Source organism: Chiloscyllium plagiosum, unplaced genomic scaffold (assembly GCF_037043375.1).
Source record: "Chiloscyllium plagiosum isolate Xiang-an unplaced genomic scaffold, Cpla_swu_hap1 HiC_scaffold_2, whole genome shotgun sequence".
NCBI lineage: Eukaryota > Metazoa > Chordata > Chondrichthyes > Orectolobiformes > Hemiscylliidae > Chiloscyllium > Chiloscyllium plagiosum.
The window spans coordinates 19,758,177-19,778,240 of NW_028270140.1; the positions used below are offsets into that span (position 1 = coordinate 19,758,177).

The following is a 20,064-nucleotide window of genomic DNA, read 5'->3' on the forward strand; positions in this document are numbered from 1 at the left end:
GGCTGGGGCTGTTTTCCCCGGAGTGTCGGAGGCTAAGGGGTGGCCTGATAGAGGTTTAGAAAATCATGAGGGGCTTGTATAGGATAAATAGGCAAGGACTTTTCCCCAGTGTATGGGAGTCCAAAACTGGAGAGCATAGGTTTAAGGTGAGAGGGGAAAGATTTTAAAAGGGATCTAAGAGGCAACATTTTCATGCAGAGGATGTTGCATGTATGGAACGAGCTGCCAGAGGAGGTGGTGTTGGTGGGTACAATTACAACATTTAAAAGGCATCTGGATGGGTATATGAATAGGAAGGTTTAGAGGGATATGGGCCAAAGCCTGGCAAATGGGATTAGATTAATTTAGGATATCTGGTCAGCATGGATGAGTTGGACTGAAGGGTTTGCTTCGTGCTGTACATCTCTATGACTCTAAGTTTTGCAGCTTTTTTTCCTTTCCTATCCGACATATATATATATGTCAGCCGTTGGATATTCTGAGCACTGCAGTAAAATGAGGACAGCCTCTAACAGAAAGTAACTGGCTTCATAATAGTCCTGTTGGCCAGGACCAGCTTCTACCTTCACAATCCCCAGGCCAGTGGCTGCTCTCTGCAATGATGAAGAGTTTGGCTCTGCCTTTCTATTCATTTTTTGAGGAGTGAACTGGACAACTGTAAATGTCCAAGAACAATGGTGCTCTGATCAGTTAATTCATGAGATTCGTTTTGCCAATTATACAAAAATGTGTATTCTTTATATGTTTCCTTTTACTCACTGTTTGGAGTAGAAGGATGGAGGGGCCTATATCTTTGAGGAAGTATAATCAGAAACTGGCATTATGAGCATAATCCAATCAAAACAAAAAATTATTTAAATTTAACAAGTATAGTGCAAATGGGCAATATGTTGACTTGATAAATTATAAAATATTGATAGCAGAATAGGGCATTTAAGATTAACCTCTATCATGCTTACATTACCAAATTGATTATTAACTGACTTCCAGTCTCGTTAATGAATAATCTTTTATAAGCTGACCATTTGTGTCTGATCATCCATGTACAATGTTTGTGTGTAGCTAAGTTAAAGGAATTGCCTTCAGACAAAATTATTATGAAAAGTCATTACAGTGCGTGAAAGCGTCTCACAAAGGAAAAGTGGAATTGCTTCAGAACTAGTCTGGGAATGAAAAAAAACATCAAAAGCTGGGTGAGGGATAATGAGCTACAAAAGGGAGTGGAGCTCTTAAAACAATCAAATCAGGAAGGACACACAGTGTAAACTTACAGGAGGTTCAGCTGGTAAATCCAAATTAACATTAGGGCGAAGCTGGCGCATTGAATTTGCATTGTTGGAGACTGAAACTGGTGTTACTACCATGGCAGCGATAGCATCAAGAGAATGGATTTGATTTGCAATTGACATGGATTCTTGTGCAAAATCTTGTGAAGCTTTTCTTGAGTTCATAAAGAGGACATAGAGCTGCTCTTTCTTATACTCTTGAGGTATCTGAATTCCTAGAACTGTTAATTCTGCCTTCAGCTTCGCAGTAGACCAATTCCTGGGCTCAGATAATTCTCTATTGGTACATGTTTGTGCAGAGGGTCGAGAATACGGATGCACACCATGTGGTGTGGAATGAGGTAAATTAGACTCCTGTTCTTCCTCATGTGATGGTGCCTCGGATGTTAGAGTAGAAGCTGGAGAAGATAATGGACCTTTGCTGCCTTTGCGTCCTTTGCGAGTCTTCATGGCTGCAGAGAATGAATGAATCCGTCAAATAAATCAAAGCTTTGGCATTAGAAAACATAAAATGGGAATAAAGTAACAGCAGAATAATGTGGACCTTTGAAATACAGTGGGAAATCTACTGCGACTGACAAGTCACTCAGTGTTAGGGCAGAAATGGGAGATAATTTAAATCATGGTAAGTATGTAATAATGATGACTTGATTTAATGACATCGGATGATATCATAAGAATGGTGTCTCAAGGCTTCAATTCCAGGGCTGTCACAAATACACAGTCATACAACATCATAATGTCTTTGACCTCTGACCCTCAGGCTTCATTCTCCTTGCAGTCAATTGAAGAAATCAGGTGCTAGATGCAGCTTGGTGGTGGCCAGAAAATTGTGGGCCCAAATCCCAGTCCACACACTTGAGAGCAGAAAGTCTAAATTGGCACTTCATTTTAGTACTGAAAGGCTGCTAAAACATTCATGAGTTTAAATATTTTTAGGGTCAAAGTACACACGTACCAGACAAAAGAAATTTCCAGAAGGTCTGTACAGTTTATCCCAACAACAGGTGAAGTTTACTTTAATCATGGCTGTCTCCTGACTAGCACCACGTATGGCTTTTGAGCAGGAAAGCAGGAGATGACCATATTCAGGCATCATATTGCTAATTTTTTTGAAACCAATTTACATCTCCCTATGGAGCTGATATGAGTTCTGCCTATAACTCTTCAAGGAACAGTAAGTAGGTGAGATTAACCAGTATTTGATATCCCAGTTATTAAGCACAAATGAGTTTGTAGCAACACAAGAAAATGCTTATGTCATTTCAAAAGTGATGTACCAAAGTCCCCAGATACGTCTCCATGTCAGTAATTTGCATAAAGTTACAAGGACTGGTTTGGATGATGGCAAATTGCAGGTAGGTGTGTTTGGTACTGTATTGGCATCATCCCAGAAATGCTGACCAAACTAATTCTGATCTGTTCTAATTTATGCTGTACATAGTTCATTTTCCTATTAAAATTGCTTTTTATCCACTTTACATCATTCTTAATTCACCTGTTAAGCTAGCCCAGATCGTTTGAATGTTTAACCTCTTTTTCTTTATATATACTAGTAACTTGGCCACATCCACTCTGCTCTATCAACTGACGTGAGATCATTACTTTAGTTATAAATGTAAAAGCCATTTGTCATCTTTCAAGCTAGCCATTTAGTTGATGCACAATGATGGCCTAGTTAGAACTATCATGGCACAAAGTATGTTCTGGGATGTTGACTCAATTCCTTACTCAGAATTCTATGGAGCCTTTGGGAACAAGCTGGGAGATGAAAGGTGGGCAAAATGGTACAGGCTGGCATCAGGTGCCTTGCCAATTATTGTCTTTTCTCATGCCATTTTACCAGTAAAAAGAAAAGATGACAGATGGCCAGTCTGTCCAGAGCCCAGGTGAGCCACTTAAGTAGCCAATTAACAGCCTCTTATCATCTGCAGTATTTGACCAATGGAAGGAGGGCATGTTGCTACATGGGAAATCTGTCAGGTAAATTTTATCAACCTTCCAATGCACTTGAGTGGACAGGTTGGGTGTTGGGCAATCATTCTGGTCATTTTTCTTGGTCCAATGTGGGGCATCCCAGCTGCTCTCTAGGATGTAAAAGATCCCATGGCACTATTTCAAAGAACAGCACGGTAGATACATCTAGAACAGATACAGTAAACACTGGAGAAACCTCCATAGGTCTGTCAGTATCTGTATAGGTAATTAACATTTCAACTCCAAGGTAACTCTCCTTCAAAATGCAAGTTGCATTAGAGTCATGTCAGACTCAAAACATAAACTGTTTCTCTCTTTGCAGGTGTTGCCAGGCATCCTTTGTTTCTCCAGCATCTGCGATATTATTTAAGATGTCCCAGTATCCAAGTCAAAATTTATCCCTAAATCAACATCTAACAAAGAAATAAACTATCTGGTAGTAATTACGTTGTCATTTATGGGAATTTGCAAAATGGTTTTTGTTTTCTATCTTACAAAAGCAACTATACTTCCAAAATTGTATTTGGCTATAAAGTACTTGAGATGTCTTCTGGCCTGTCAAGCACTATGTAAATGCAAGTCTTTCTTATGATGATGAGCATAATTATATTTATGAAAAGTTCTGAGCCAAGCTAAAGTAGTTGAATGTAACCTACTTCATTCTTTGGATGAGGAGTGTCGCTGACAAAGGTGATATTCGTTGCCCTGAGAAGGTGATAGTGATGGTCCTTCTTCAACCATTGCAGTTCATTTGGTATTTTTCATTTGCAGCTCTAGACTTACCAGACCAGACTGCAGTCACGTGTAGGCCAGATCAAGAAAGGATGATGGGACCACAGTGAACCAATTTAACTAGAATCAATGCTGACTCGTGCTGTTTTGTCTATTTCCAGAGTTTTAAACTGAATTCAAATTCTCCATCTGTCACAATGAGGATTTGGGTAAGTTGTTCCAGTATCTCATGGCTAAGAGTTATTGCAACGTGTCATTGTGCCCTCCAGCTGAATGCAATGCAGTCTCCATGGCATTTAAACCACAGTGATCAAAACAATGTTTTAAACCAAGGTTTAATGAAGCACTTCCCATTGGGTAAACTAATAAACACATCTTTCAGGCCACGAAGTTCGAGCAAAGCTTTTAGCTGATGATTAGAAGCTGTTAAACACAAAGTGTTCGACCTTGCTCGTCTCCAAGCCTTCAGAAGCTAAAGTAATAATTCTCGCGAGCAAAATTACTGCAGATGCTGCAGCTCCAAATAAAAACAGAAAATGTTGGAAAATCATAGCAGCTTAGGCAGAGTCTGTGGTGAATTAAACAAGAGTCGATGGCTTCAATTTTCTGGGTTGGAATTCTAATTTCTGGAATAGAGTCAGGTCAGGGAGAAGAAACAGTCAAGGTGAAATTAGCAAAGAGGTAGTTATCCAGTTACTCTGGAGCTGGAACTGATTTTTATTCATGTGACTTTTCATTTATACTTTGATTAAGTCAGAGACAGAAAGGTTCTTAAGAAGCCAGGGTTAAAAGATTACCAAAGAAAGGCAGGAATGTGGATTTGAAGCTGTGATCAGAACAGCCTTGATCTTATTGATTGGCAGAGCACATTTGAAGAGCTGAATGAGCTACTTTTGCTCCTGATTTGTATGTATGTCTTCTGATTTAATCAGTGGTCAAGAAGAGGTGGCAGCAAATGAGACAGGTGAGGAGTGCGTTAGTCTCAGCCTTTGCAATTGTCCAGCAAGTTTGAAGTTCTTTCAGCTTGTTTGGATGAGAGTAAGGGCTGTGGGGTTGGTGAGCTAACTGACCATGGCATTGTGGTACACAAAGCCTTTGAAGTGGGGAGAGCAAAAAGGAATGTAGTGGCAGTAGGGGGCTATAGAATGAAGGGGATAAACACTGCTCTGTTTAGCCAAAAACTTGAGTTCAGAAAGGAATGTTGTGAACCCAGTGCAAAGGTTCAGGGCATCATCTCCAGGACTTGGAGCAGGAGGAGAATTCAGTTGTCAAGGTGTATGAATGTATCCATGTCATAGGAAAAGGAAAGGGTTTCTGCTTAGGAAGTATGTGGACCTAGGCACAAAACTGAACAATGGAATCTCAAGGGTAATAATTTTTGGATTATTATCAGAGCCATGTGCTAATTGTGGAGGGTACATGATTAATGAAATGAATGCATGGCTCAAAGACTGCTGAGGGACAATTAGGTTTTGGTTCATGGGTACTATCATCTGTACCAGGAAAAGTGAAAATACCATTGGGACAGTCACCAATTCTATGCTGGGACCAGTATTCTAGCAAGCTGCATGATGACAATGTTTGGATCTTGAATTTTGAGGATGCAGATGGTTTGGGTGGACATGAGGAATATTAGCAGAGAAAAGCCGTAATTTGCTTACAAGCCCTTAATGATATCCAAAATGTAGGCTGAAGTACAAAAGAAGTAGTGTTGGGTACTTGTGACAAAGTGCAATAAGCATGGGTGATTTCAATCTGTTGGAACTTGCACATTCTCCCTATGGCTAAATGGATTTCCTCCAGGTACTCCGGATTCCTCCCACAGTCCAAAGATGTGCAGATTGTCTGGATTGGTTATGGCAAATTGCCTACAGTGTCCAGCGATGTGCAGACTACGTTAATAAGTAATGGGAAATGCAGGGGTACAGGGATATAGTACAGGGGTGTGTTTGGATGGGCTTGCTCTGGAGGGTCAGTGTGTGCTCGATGGGCCAAATGGCCTGTTTCCACATTGTAGGGATTTGATGATTCTATGAATAGATTAACACTCGAGGAAAGGTGCACTTAATACGCATTTTCGGTCTGTGGAAAGAAATCAGAGCACCTGAAGGAAACCCACACAGACACAGGGAGTATGTACAAACTCCACATAGGCAGTTGCTGAGGTAGGGACACAACAACTATGTCACAGGAGCCTCTCCATTGAACGCTATCATTTTCCAATCTGTGCTATCCATGTGGTATTCCATTAGCAGGCTTGTGATGATTGATATATATTTCTAAAATCCACTAACCATCCTGTAATGTTTCTACTAACCATGGCCTAGCAACAATTAGAGTCCTACGGCATGGAGGCAGACTCTTCAGCCCAACTCATCCTTGCTGACCAGGTTTCCTACACTGGGCTAATGCTATTTGCCTGCATTTGACCCATATCCCTCTGAACCTTTCCTATCCTCGTACCTGTCCAAATGTGTCAAAAAGTTCTTGGGAGCTGTATCAATTCCTTAACTAAACAGTAGAGTTCTGAAAAATTTAAATCTACAGAATTGTTCACGCAGAGCACTGAAAAAGAAATTATTGGCATATGTATCATATCTTTCATGTCCTTAGGGCATCTTAAAACTTATTTTTGAGATATCATTGCTGTTTCAAAATATAATCACTTGGCAGTTCAAACATACTCAGAAAAATGCCAAGAAATGCAATAAGGCTTTTATTTTGAGGTGGCTGGCTGAAAGACAAACCAAGACAGGGCAAAAGATACAGTACCCTTTGCCAAATCATATTATGGAATCTTAAAGTCCACTTAAGAAGGTGGACACTGAAGGTCTCAGGATTAAAGTGGTGCTGGAAAAGAACAGCAGGTCAGGCAGCATCCAAGGAGCATGAAAATCGAAGTTTCATTCCTGATGAAGGGCTCCTGCCCGAAGCAGCGATTTTCCTGCTCCTGCCTGACCTGCTGTGCATTTCCAGCACCACTCTAATCTTGACTCTGATCTCCAGCATCTACAGTCCTCATTTTCACCTGTCTGAAAGTCTCATCTAAAGGATGAAATTCCCAACAGAACTGCATTGAAATGACAGCCTATTTGGGTGCATGTTCAAACGTAGGGAGATTGTGCAAGGAATGCACACAGTTTGAGATTTTTCTTCCACTGCGTATCATTTCTTATGATCTTTGATGCAATAAAAGGTCTGAGGTATCTTCTCGCAAAGGGTAAAAATAGGGCACATCCAGAGCTCCCTGGATGATAGAAGAGATTTGCGATTAAGAGAAGGAACAAAAAGTATGCAAGTGGCAGATGTTAGACGGGTAATGCAACCTAGAACCAGGCTGAAAAAAGAAGCAGCAAAAATGAAGTGGAAAATGCAAATAATAAAAACAAATAGAGCTTGTGATAAGAGACTAGTAGCTAACATTAAAGGGAAGCTAGTAGGCAGGGCTGAGGTATTCAATAAATATTTTGCATCTGTCTTTACCATGGTAGAAGGTACTGCACAGGTCATGTGAAAGAGGAGGTAATTTAGGTGTTTAAAGCAATTTAAACTTGAAAAGAAGATTATCAAATAGGCTATGTTACTGAAATTGAGAAGACATCAGGACCAAGGAAGGGCACCAAACTATGAGACAGAAATTGTTGAGGCACTGACTATAATTATCCAAATTACTTAGACTCTGGGGTAATGCCGCAACACCGGAAGAATTGCTAGTTTTGAATCTTTGATCAAGGGAGGAAAAAAGATAAATCCAGAAACTGCAAGGCAGTTTAACCTTAGTGGTGGAGATGCTTCAAGAAACAACAGGCTGAATTTTCCCAGCTACTGAGTGATGAGGGCATTGGCAAAGAAATTGGGAAAATTGACAGAGATTGGGTCTCTTCTTACTGCCGATGTTGAGAGCAAAATGTTCCATTTTTCAACCAAGTGCATAATAAGAGGTTAATATACGCACACTAACATATATTAAAATATCATTATTAGTTAATCGCACCTCGTTGATATGCAATTTCCCATTCTCCCATCTACAGGACAGAAACTAGGTGGGGACAATTTCAGACATGAAATTCAGAGCAAGCAGTCTAGCTTGCTGCTTGCTCCTTCAGCCCTCTGCAGACACTGGGAGAATGTGCAAACTCCACACAGACAATTGCCCAAGGCTGGAGTCAAACCTGGGTCCCTAGTGCTGTGTGGCAGCAGTGCTAACCACTGAGCTACTATGTCGCCTCTAAAACTTTACTGTGGAACTCAGAAACACTTGGGACTTGCAGGTTTCTGTCAAATTGCATTGTATGGAGGGATACATGCATCTGCACTGGATATGTCTTGCAACTCTGAGTTTGTTTTCTTAGTGTGCACTCAGCATGCACTTACTTGGAAGCTGCCATCTCTGTCTACTTCATATTGCTTTCTCAGCTCGCACTGATTGACTTCAGCATTGACTATGGGCTGCCAGGCTTTGTGTGGGTCACATGATTTTCATAACAAACAAGGTCTTTTATGCTCAATTTAGGCATAGGCTCTATGGATTCCATCACGTTTTGCGCAGAAGGTAAGCCAGGAGTTTGTCATTGTGGAGAACACTGACCAGTTAACATGTTGCTGTACAACATTGTGTTATGGCCTCATTACATTTGCAGCATGTTTATATGGTAAACACACTGCATATGCTTCATGCAAACGGCAATGTATGAAAGTCAACAGGGAGCAATCCTTACTGGGGTAATGAGGAGGTCTAGTATCGCCTTGAGGGGCTTGATCAATTGCAATTCAAGGGATTGTCCACAGTCAGTCAGGCACTTTGACCTACCAGAATTCAAGGAGCCGTGTCATAGAGATATACAGCACAGAAAGAGACCCTTCGGTCCAATCCGTCCATGCCGAACAGATATCCCAACCCAATCTAGTCCCACCTGCCTGCGTCCGGTCTATATTCCTCCAAACCTTTCCTATTCATATACCCATCCAAATGCCTTTTAAATGTTGCAATTGTACTAGCCTCCACCACTTCCTCTGGCAGCTCATTCCATATATGTACCACACTGCATGAAAACGTTGCCCCTTAGGTCTCTTTTATATCTTTCCCCTCTCACCCTAAACCTATGCTCTCTAGTTTTGGACTACCCCCCCCCCCCCCCCTCCCACCCCAGCACAAGGAAAAGACTTTGTCTATCTACCCTATCCATGCCCCTCATGATTTTATAAACCTCTATGAGGTCACCCCTCAGCCTCTGACATTCGAGGGAAAGCAGCCTTAGCTTATTCAACTTCTCCCTATAGCTCAAATCCTCCAATCCTGGCAACATCCTTGTAAACCTTTTCTGAACCCTTTCAAGTTTCACAACATCTTTCTGATAGGAAGGAGACCAGAATTGCACACAATATTTCAAAAGGGGCCTAACCAAACTCCTGTACAGCCGCAACATGACCTCCCAAACCTGTACTCCATACTGTCTTTGCATTCTGGGAATTGGGCCATGATCAGTCCTGCAGGTCAAGTGCAACCAATTGGGGTTACGTCAGGCAGGGTACTGTGGATTCACCATCTTCTCTCTGAGAAGTTACCAGAGTTGGGTCAGACAATTTGTCCTGCAATGGGACAGAGCGGTGGGGTTGAGTATAATGGAAGTGGATAGAAGAGAAGTTAGTAAACAGGAGAGGTGGTGATGTGAGACCAGTGAGTAAGTAGGAAGGGCAGAAATGTTAATAGTTTGAGAATATGAGATGGGGGACAGCCCTTGAGTGGACATGATGCATGCAATAGTGAGAGATGTAGTCAATGAGCCTGCGTGAGATGTTTGTGCAGCACAGATTTAGAGAGGGTGTTGCCCTTGTTAATGTGAGGTATCAGAGAGAAGATGGTAACACCCTTTACAGCAGAAGGCTTGAGGATCATTGATCTTCCTGTCCTGTAGGCTGTCTTTTTACACCTGGTATAAGCACTGTCCTGGGCTACAATTTGTGTGCAGACTGTCTGTCTAGTGGTGTGGTCTCCCATGGCATTCAGCTCTTCCCCTGTCCACCAACTCTCCTGCCTTTCATGTTAATGCAGACCTTTTCTGCTTTTCCAGGCTTTTTCACTACCTCTGCAGTCATTTAAGGCCAGTTTACTTTTTCCAGTTCTGGTTAAAGAACTATCAAAATACAATCTAAATGTTAGCTGCTTTTCTCTCCACAGCTACTCTCAAGCTGTCATGGTGGGATTTGGATATATTCTGCAGACTAATTCGATGAGATTCTAATTTTCAAACATAATGAGCAACTAAAACAAATGACTGCAAAATATAATTTCTATTTTTTACATGACTAAATGTTATTGCAACCTGTCACTGTGCCCCTCAGCAGAATGCAGTTTAGTTTCTGTGATACCTAATCCACAGTAATCAAAACATGGTTTAAACCAGACTTAACAGCACATGTTCATTGGTTAAGCTGATAAAAATAACCTTCTAGCCAAGAGCTAACAAAGCTTTTGGTTAATGATTAGAAGCAGTTAAGCAGAACTCTTTCTGTCATTTCTCATCTCTGAGATGAAGCAACAGAAATAATCTGGAATCATATAATCTTGCTTTCCAGCAAGAGCAAACCACTTTCTTTTCCAACTTTTTTATTTCCACCCACTGAACTAAGATGATTTCTCCCCACTTACTGATCTCGTCACTTATTATGAATGCTACCCCACCTCTTTCCTCCTTTTCTTCCCATTTGTGTTTTTCTCTAGCCTCCTTTTGTTTTTAATTAATTTCTGGAATGTGTACATTGCTGGCTTAGCATTTATTTCTTATCCCCAGTTGTTTTTCAAAAGGTGAGAGACCTCCTTGAGAAACTGCAAAGCTTGATGTTTAGGGACACCTAAAATGGTGTTAAGGAGGGATTTCTAAGTGATGATATTCCAAGTCAGGGTAGTATCTGGTTTGTGGAGGAACATGCAGGTGATGGCTTTACCATTCATCTGCTGCCCTCGTTCTCCAAGATGGTAGAGGTTGCAGGTTTGGAAGTTGTGCATTTTGTAGAATGTACACACTGTTGCCACTATGCACTGATGATGGAGGGAGTGAATGTGCGTCGATGTAGTCTTAATCAAATGGGTTACTTTATCTCAGACTATCCTAGGATTTCTTTTGTGTTGTTGGAGCTACATCTACCAGGTAAGTGGAAAATTTTCCATCACTATCCTGACTTCTGACCTGTAGGTGGTACATAAACATTTGGGAGTCAGGAGTTGAGTTACACTACAGATTCCCAGCCTCTGATCAGCATATTTGAAGAGCCAGTATTGGCATAATGGGCCAAATGACCCCCATAACAATTCTGTGACCTACTCTTGGAAGCACAGTATTAGTATGGCTGGTCCATGTCAGTTTCTCGACAATAGTAAACCCCTAAGATGTTGATGGTGGGGATTCAACATTGGTAAAGTCATTGAATGTCATGATGTGATGGTGAAATTCTCTCTATTTGAGATGGTCATTGCTTGTGTACTATGATTGTTACTTTCCACTTATTAGCCCAGACCTGGGTATTGTTCAGGTATGGTTGTATATAAAAACAAACTGCTTCGGAGACTTAGGAGACCTATTGAATTGAGGGTAAGAATGCCACAGATTGACTTGGATGGTGACAAACTCAGAAACAGAAATATCCATCAAAGTAACCTACATTTGGTTTCAATCTTTCCTGTTCAATAAATCTTAGATTGGAAATTAAGCAGAATCCGGGCTATGCCTGATTCTTCACAATTTGAAGCAATGGATGTTTGTATTTCCAAACTACTTACTTTTTTATAATAATATCCTGTTACTCAGTTCCTATGACTTGCTGAGATTCATGCTATCATATGAATGCATCTGATATAAACTACAAGTAAGTTGTTTATGTGTTCAATGATGAAAACACTGCAATTGGCCAGATGGGAGGGACAGCAGCCCACATGAACACCATCAACACTGGGTTCTGTCTGATCATTGGGTACTGCCCCAGAGCCTCCAAGTCCCTCTTAACCTCACAGTACCCCAGCAGCTGATTTCCACTCATTATCCCATGTGGAGATCCTCCCCATTAAACTTCACCTGCAACTGAGCTCCTTGACTTCTGAACTCTGACATTGCACCTTAATGGTGAAAGCTATCATAGTCAGAGAGGGCTGCTTTCTCATTAGGTAGAGCTGACTGAAGGTTGCTTAACCTGAGGGACAACATGCCAGGAGAGAGACCTTCAACGTGATCTCACCCGATGCAGATTCAACTCATGCACAGTTGGCAACCCTCTGCAACACAAACCAGCTGTCCAATCAACTGAGCTATCGTGCTTCACATCAAGCTTGTGGTTTCAAATAAATCTATTGGATTATAGCTTGGTGTCATGTAACTTCTAACTTTGTCCACCTCAGTCCAACACTGGCACCTTCGCTTCATTTCACATGTGAAACATGACTGGAAGTAGTATGTTATACAGCAGTGCTGCCTTGTCCTGAACACATTATTGTGCTAGTTTGCACTTATGCAACCCAATTGACTCATCCAAATTTAAAGATTCAGGGTATAGATTGTTGGTGGTGTCCTACCTTTGGCCCAGGAAAAACAGGTTCAAGTCCCACCTGTACCGAAGTTATGTCATAAAATCTTGGTAATTATAAAATATAAGAAGGATCCAGGGATAGGTTTTGAAGTTGTCTAATGTGTAAAATGGGTAACAGTGTATCAGCAATAAGAATAAAACTTGAGAGATGGTAAAATTTGAAAAGAAGGATCCAATGTTGACCATGAAAGCATTAATCATTGTTGGAGAAAAACCCTTCAGGTTCACTAATGTCCTTTTAGGGAAGGAAACTGCTGTGCTTACCTGGTCTGGCCTACATGTAACTCTATATCCACAGCAAGTGGTTGACTCTTAACTGACCTCGGGCAATTAAGGATGGGCACTGAATGCTGGCCTAACCAGCAACGCCCTTGATCCCGTGAATTAATTAAAAACATTCCAGCAAAGCAACTTCTGGAATTTAAAGTAAATCATAAATCTGGAATTGAAAACGAGTCTCAGAACTTGTCACTATGAAATTATCATTGGTCCTTGCAAACGACTCACCTGGCTTTTATTCTGTCATCCTTATCTGGACTGATTCCAGAGCTATAGCAACGTGACCAACTCTTAACTGCACTTTTAAATGGCTGAGGAAGCAGTCAGTTCAAGGGTAATCATGTTGGACTTGCCACTGATGCCCACATCCCAAGAATGAATCAAGGGATTGATTCAAGTACCTGGAAGGAATTGCCTTGGAGTTCAACACATTTGTTTTATTCATTCTGTAATTTTTCATTCTTTATGTCTTAACATTCCCAAGAGTTTACATTTCTAACTGTTAAGCGAGTGAAACAAAACATTTTGTAGAATAAAATAGATTTAGTATGGAATGAGCTGGACCATCTTTCCAAACACTTTATTGTGGTTTCATAATACATGAAACACTCCACAGTTAGATATTCTGATTTGGTTTTACTGTGTAAATAAATGTCTTGCCTATTACAGAACAGAGAAAATAATTCCGAAATCTTTGGCCAAATCTTTGTTAGTATTAAATGTAGTTTCTTCGATGTTTGTAACCTCCCAGTAATGGAGCATAGTAATCCTACTCAACAGTTGCAATACATTTTCAATCTTTAAAGTAGGTCCAGCAGCCTATTATTTTGAGCACAATTGAGTATTATTATCTTAATATCAGCAATAATTTACAGAGATCTTGGAATCTAGTTGTCCTTTCCAAAGCTGCACCTCAACCTCAATAATTAAAAACTGCTTTAAAAGTGTTTTCCATCCTCAAAAACTGTCTTGCATGATGGTAAGCATATAGGCTGGAAATGATTACTAAATCCTTAGTGGAAAACTGAACTCTTGCTTAATAATGCAACACACCAACCAAAACTGTCTCAGTTGATGAATAAGCAGCTGCAATTTTATGCAAAATCTCTTCCACTTTTTAGACCCTTCCAGTCATGTAATCTTGTGTATACACATACACACACAGGCATGTTAAATGATGCCTCTGAAATGACTCAGTGTCTAAGTTAATATGCATGATTACGTGCTTCATTAGGTTATTTACATGCATCCGATTTTTGCTCTTCGGACTGGGTAAAAGAATGAATGCGGATGTTAAGGACCGTCACTCCTAATACAACATTACTTTGTGTGAGGTAAGGTTGTACCCTTATTTATCTTCTAATTTATGCCTTCTTTGACTAGACTCTGCTTTAAATAAGTGAACAACACTTGGTTAAACTTAAAGCAAACTAGGTATCACAGGATTCAGATACATTTTTGCTAATTTGGTTTTATCTGATTCAAAATCACTGGATTACCAATGAACATTCAGGAAAATGTACTTTGGACTGAAGTGCTCGATGAGGTTGAAGGTATAAACTCTGTAACTATAATTGTTGGCAGTGTTAGTTGGTGCAAGCATTCTTTTAAAAAAGAATGTATTCAAATGTCCTGCAATTTGGCGACTGATTCATTTATTGACTGAAAGATCTCCTAGTAAAATTTTATCAAGTTATATGAACAAGCTTAAGATTACAGGACAACAAGTTCACAGATACCCAGTGCTTCCACATTTTCATTTTTAACAGTGACCTTCAGGCAATAAAATGAGTGTGTGTATTAGAAGAATACTGTAAAACAAAATTGAACACACTTATGCAAATATTAGAACAGGTAACTTTAAGGGGAGTCAGAGGAAAGTTTCAATGAGTTTGTTAAAAGAGAGGGCAAGAGTTGGAAAGATATGCTTGGGATGATAGGGAAATTCCTTAGATTAGGTTCCAGGCAGCTGAAGGTACTTTCCTAAATGTTGAATTATGAAATTAAAGGATGTGGTAGACACCAAAATTATAGGAGGTAGGGCTCACAGACCTCCACCAATTTCACTTCAATCTAGACAGACGAGAGAGAGAGAGAGAGAGAGAGGGTAAAAACAATGACTGCAGATGCTGGAAACCAGATTCTGGATTAGTGGTGCTGGAAGAGTACAGCAATTCAGGCAGCATCCAAATCGACGTTTTTTTATTAGATTAGATTACTTAGTGTGGAAACAGGCCCTTCGGCCCAACAAGTCCACACCAACCCGCCGAAGCGCAACCCACCCATACCCCTACATTTACCCCTTACCTAACACTACGGGGAATTTAGCATGGCCAATTCACCTGACCTGCACATCTTTGGACTGTGGGAGGAAACCGGAGCACCCGGAGGAAACCCACGCAGACATGGGGAGAATGTGCAAACTCCACACAGTCAGTCGCCTGAGGTGGGAATTGAACCCGGGTCTCTGGCGCTGTGAGGCAGCAGTGCTAACCACTGTGCCACCGTGCTGCCCGTTTCGGGCAAAAGCCCTTCATCAGGAATAAAGGCAGAGAGCCTGAAGCGTGGAGAGATAAGCTAGAGGAGGATGGGGGTGGGGAGAAAGTAGCATAGAGTACAATAGGTGAGTGGGGGAGGGGATGAAGGTGATAGGTCAGGGAGGAGAGGTGGAGTGGATAGGTGGAAAAGGAGATAGGCAGGTAGGACAAGTCCGGACAAGTAATGGGGACAGTGCGGAGCTGGAAGTTTGGAACTAGGGTGAGGTGGGGAAGGGGAAATGAGGAAACTGTTGAAGTCCACATTGATGCCCTGAGGTTGAAGTGTTCCAAGGCGGAAGATGAGGCGTCCAGTGGTGAGGGAGCGGCGGTGCAGGAGGCCCAGGACCTCCATGTCCTCGGCAGAGTGGGAGGGGGAGTTGAATGTTGGGCCACAGGGGGGTGTGGTTGATTGGTGCGGGTGTCCCAGAGTTGTTCCCTAAAGTGCTGCTAGGAGGTGTCCAGTCTCCCCAATGTAGAGGAGACCACATCGGGAGCAACGGATACAATAAATGATATGAGTGGATGTGCAGGTAAAACTTTGGATGTGGAAGGCTCCTTTAGGGCCTTGGATAGAGATGAGGGAGGAGGTGTGGGCGCAGGTTTTACAGTTCCTGCGGTGGCAGGGGAAGGTGCCAGGATGCGAGGGTGGGTTGTAGGGGGGGGGGCGTGGACCTGATCAGGTAGTCACGAAGGGAATGGTCTTTGCGGAAGGCGGAAAGGGGTGGGGAGGGAAATATATCCCTGGTGGAGAGAGAGAGGCATGTCTGAAATACACATAGACTCTGTGCATATACAGTGCACAAAGACTTTGCATCACATATGGATTTCTTTTATGTCCATATTGAATAGCAGGTCAGAAGACAGCGCTTATAGGTCAGTGAATTCTATTGTAAATTTAGCTTGTTATGCAAATATAAGAATTACTTTTCCTGGCCTTTATGCTGTCATCATTGATTTAAGTACAGTAGACTCTACACGTGTGGAGTTTGTGTGGGCTTTCAATAGACAAGAAGCCTCTGCCAGAATGTGAAACTTACTAGCTTTTAAAGTAATTTTTTAGTTTTGAAAGCTATTAATTAAACACTGCACATGCTTCAATCTCATGAGGCCAGACTTGACTTTCCATGTAGACTCCAGAATATTACAATCTATACTAAATAAATACAAACTAGTCAACATAAATACGATTCTACAAAAGTAATATTTATTGCAATATTCTTGTTATAGCTATGTAATAAAAATGGTGATCCAGAAAATGTTAGTCAATGAATCTTAGTTTTGCCTCCCGGGTACTTCACCTCACAGCCTTCCCCCACACCGCTTCCCCCCTCCGCCCCACCCCTTCCCCACCCCTTCCAACCCCCCCCCTTCTAAACTCCTGATTATCAAAGTCCTCCCTGACCTGACTATTCTCACCTAAAAATGCCCCCTGAACTTCCAACAAACCCCTTGACATGGCTTGATTAGATTGCACCAGTCAACTCTACCATAGAATTTCTGATCAAAATTGCAATGATAATTTATTGATCACCCTGTATTACACCAAGGCACCCTTTACAAAGCTTTGTGGCATCTCTCCTTTGCTGTAACTTTCATGACTGGAACTAAATTCTAAAATGATATCAACTTTCATTGGGACCAAGCTGTCTCCAGCACTCATTTTTATTTCAGCTCCTGGCCCTGACAACCATTATGTTTATTACTGGGAAAATTAATTTTAAATGTACATTATGTTCAGTGTCAGCCGGGTATGAGTAGCAGCCTGTCTCCTCTGAGTCACACATGTAAGACAGATTTTGCAATCAAAGGATTCATTTTTCAACCTGGAATACAATTTTATTTTGTGGTATTTCAGACTGAAACCTGTTTGAGGCGGAGGTTCAGAATTGTGGAATGTGTGCAAAAATGGTGAAACTTGCGATTAATTGAAACTACCTTGGTCATGTTTATTCCAACAGGTTTCTACGTTAACTTTATCAATGTAATCTGATTTCCCTTAATTTGTCTTGACCATTCGTAATCCATACAGTTCCAACTTTTAGGAAAGATTGAAACATTGACTGTCTGTGTGGAGTTTGCACATTCTCCTCGTGTCTGCATGGGTTTCCACCGGGTGCTCCGGTTTCCTCCCACAGTCCAAAGATGTGCAGGTCAGGTGAATTGGCCATGCTAAATTGCCCGTAGTGTTAGGTGCATTAGTCAGAGGGAAATGGGTCTGGGTGGGTTCCTCTTCGGAGGGTCAGTGTGGACTGGTTGGGCCAAAGGGCCTGTTTTCACACTGTAGGGAATCTAATCTAATCTAATCTTAAAATTCTGCCCACCTCACTGCTCTACAGGAAGTTTGACATACACTTTCCCAAGAATATGGAAGTCATGATATTTGACTAATTAAATTGACAAGTCCCTCAGGCAAATGAGTCTTTATTTTCCTAATTTACACTATGAAGAATTGTAATGTAACTTTTTTTTTGTTTATTTGTCTACTTTTGTACCTAATCTATTTTAGTATCTAAGATGTGTAACTTGGTACTTTGTACCTAAGATAGTGCCATGTATGATGACATTATAAACTTTTCACTGTACTTCTATGCTTGAGTACACATGACAATAAAATCTAATTCAAATGTAGTCTTAGACTTCTGTGGATGTGGCAGGCCCCGAAGCATTCTACACCCAGTGAAGTATTTTTGTAGTCACTGTTGTAATATAAACAGTAAGTTTGTATACACAGAAAAATCCCAGAAACAGCTGTGAAATAAATGACCAGATGGTTTGGTCTAGATGTTTAGTGGATAAAATAAACATTGACAATGATACTTGACAAACCCTTCTCTTCTCCTTCAAAGTAGCGTCATTGGATCCTTTAAAAGTGCCTGATAGAACTGACAGGCCTTTGCTTTAAAATGTCTTTTGACACCTCTGACATGCAGTGCTCCTTCAACACTGCCAAATTGTCAGTCCAGGTTACATAATAAAGATTCTGGATTGAGTTGTGAACTCAACTTTCTAACTAAAGATAGGAAACATAAATGGGCTTTGCAAAAAATAGACTTCCTTAGTTTGAAACCACCGAAGAGGAAAACCAGACCTGCTTCACTTTTGTAGATTTTGGCCTATTCCCATCAAACAGACTGCTCCACAAAATATAAAGATAAGCGTTAATGCATGACAATTGTAAAATTTGGGAACAGAACATATTCTGATAATTTTCCGAATATTGTATTTATAGATCATCACATATCCCTTCTTATTTCTTCACAGGGAAGGTGAGAAGTATAAGAATTTAAAATTTACTCTGGAAAATGAAATTTTCAAAAGGATTACTGTTAGTGTCTGCAATCGTGGGCCTTATTCTGATTCTTTTGACATCAGCAGCTATTATTCTAGCAAAACTTCTGACAGAAGGTAAGAGGAAAATATGTTTGCTTCATGCTGCTTAGACTTGAAGGGACTTGAAATTAAAGGTCAGTCATGAAGGGAATGAAATGTGTTTGGGTTCAGTAAAATCTGACATTTACATGGTGCTTTCAATTGAGTAAAATTTCCTGATGTGATCTGCAGTGTATAGTTTGACAAAAAGTGACCGTGAACCCAAAAAGGAGATATTAGGATGGATGGCTAGAGACTTGGTTAGCAAAACACTTAGTAAGAAAGAGAGCGAGTTAGAAAGGTTTATGGAGGAGATCCAGACAGTTGAAGACACAGATAACTATGCTGCAGTAAAAGCAGTAGGGTTGCACAAGAGACCGAATTTGGAGGAACACGAAGCTCTTGGAGAGTTATAAATCTGGAGAAAATGTGGCACTTGAACCTGAAAGCAAAAGGAGATATTTGAACAGTAAAATTGGGATTTTTAAATTTGTGATTTTGTTTGATGAGAATATTTTGTTCCAGCAAGCACAGGGGTGGTTGATCATTTGGATTTTTTAGTGGGTTAAATAAAGACAGAATTTATCTGTTCAAGTTTCTGGACGATGAGATGCTCACCTGAGGATCTTTGGAACAGTTTATTTTGGAGGTAACAAAAGAAGAGATAAAGATTTCAGAGAAGGTAAGTTGAAGGTAGGATAAACAAGATTAATATTACATCTTTAGAATTAGGCATTCTCTGTGATGGAGAGAACGTGGGTCAAAAGTTCAGCTCAGGGTCAACTATGACATCAAGGTCATCAAATTAGATATATAACTAAATTACACTGCTTTCAATATAATTTTTACATTATATCATTCTGAATCAAACTGCTCCATTGAATGATTTTATTAAGTGGACATGTAATGGTAATTTTCCCAATAACCAATAATGCTATTCCATCATCTCTGTTGGAGAAGATAATTTCACTAAACAAGGGAACCAAAACTACACACATTATTCGAGATCACTAATGTCCTGTGAAGCATTACATCCTTGTTTTCATTTTCAATTTTTCTAATAAAGCATAGCATTCCATCAGGAGAAAGTGAGGTCTGCAGATGCTGGAGATGAGAGCTGAAAATGTGTTGCTGGAACAGCGCAGCAGGTCAGACAGCATCCAGGGAACAGGAGAATCGACGTTTCGGGCATAAGCCCTTCTTCAGGAATCAGGAAGGGCTTATGCCCGAAACGTCGATTCTCCTGTTCCCTGGATGCTGTCTGATCTGCTGCGCTGTTCCAGCAACACATTTTCAGCATAGCATTC

General features: G+C 40.8%; 1 protein-coding gene and 1 long non-coding RNA gene across 2 annotated transcripts in view; one reads left to right on the forward strand and one right to left on the reverse strand.

The window, feature by feature from the left end:
* The window catches only part of LOC148151830 (uncharacterized), a 48,996-nt gene that overhangs the window by 11,564 nt on the left and 17,368 nt on the right, over positions 1–20,064 (reverse strand). Inside the window, exon 2 of the long non-coding RNA XR_015759700.1 lies at positions 1,272–1,738. This is a non-coding gene — a long non-coding RNA (uncharacterized LOC148151830). The remainder of the gene's footprint in view (positions 1–1,271; positions 1,739–20,064) is intronic.
* LOC148151831 (transmembrane protease serine 11C-like) overlaps positions 14,014–20,064 on the forward strand; it is a 33,092-nt gene continuing 27,041 nt past the window's right edge. Inside the window, exons 1-2 of the mRNA XM_087995126.1 lie at positions 14,014–14,185; positions 18,650–18,793. Coding sequence (XP_087851252.1) covers positions 18,691–18,793 — 103 coding nt within the window. The 5' untranslated portion in view covers positions 14,014–14,185; positions 18,650–18,690. The remainder of the gene's footprint in view (positions 14,186–18,649; positions 18,794–20,064) is intronic.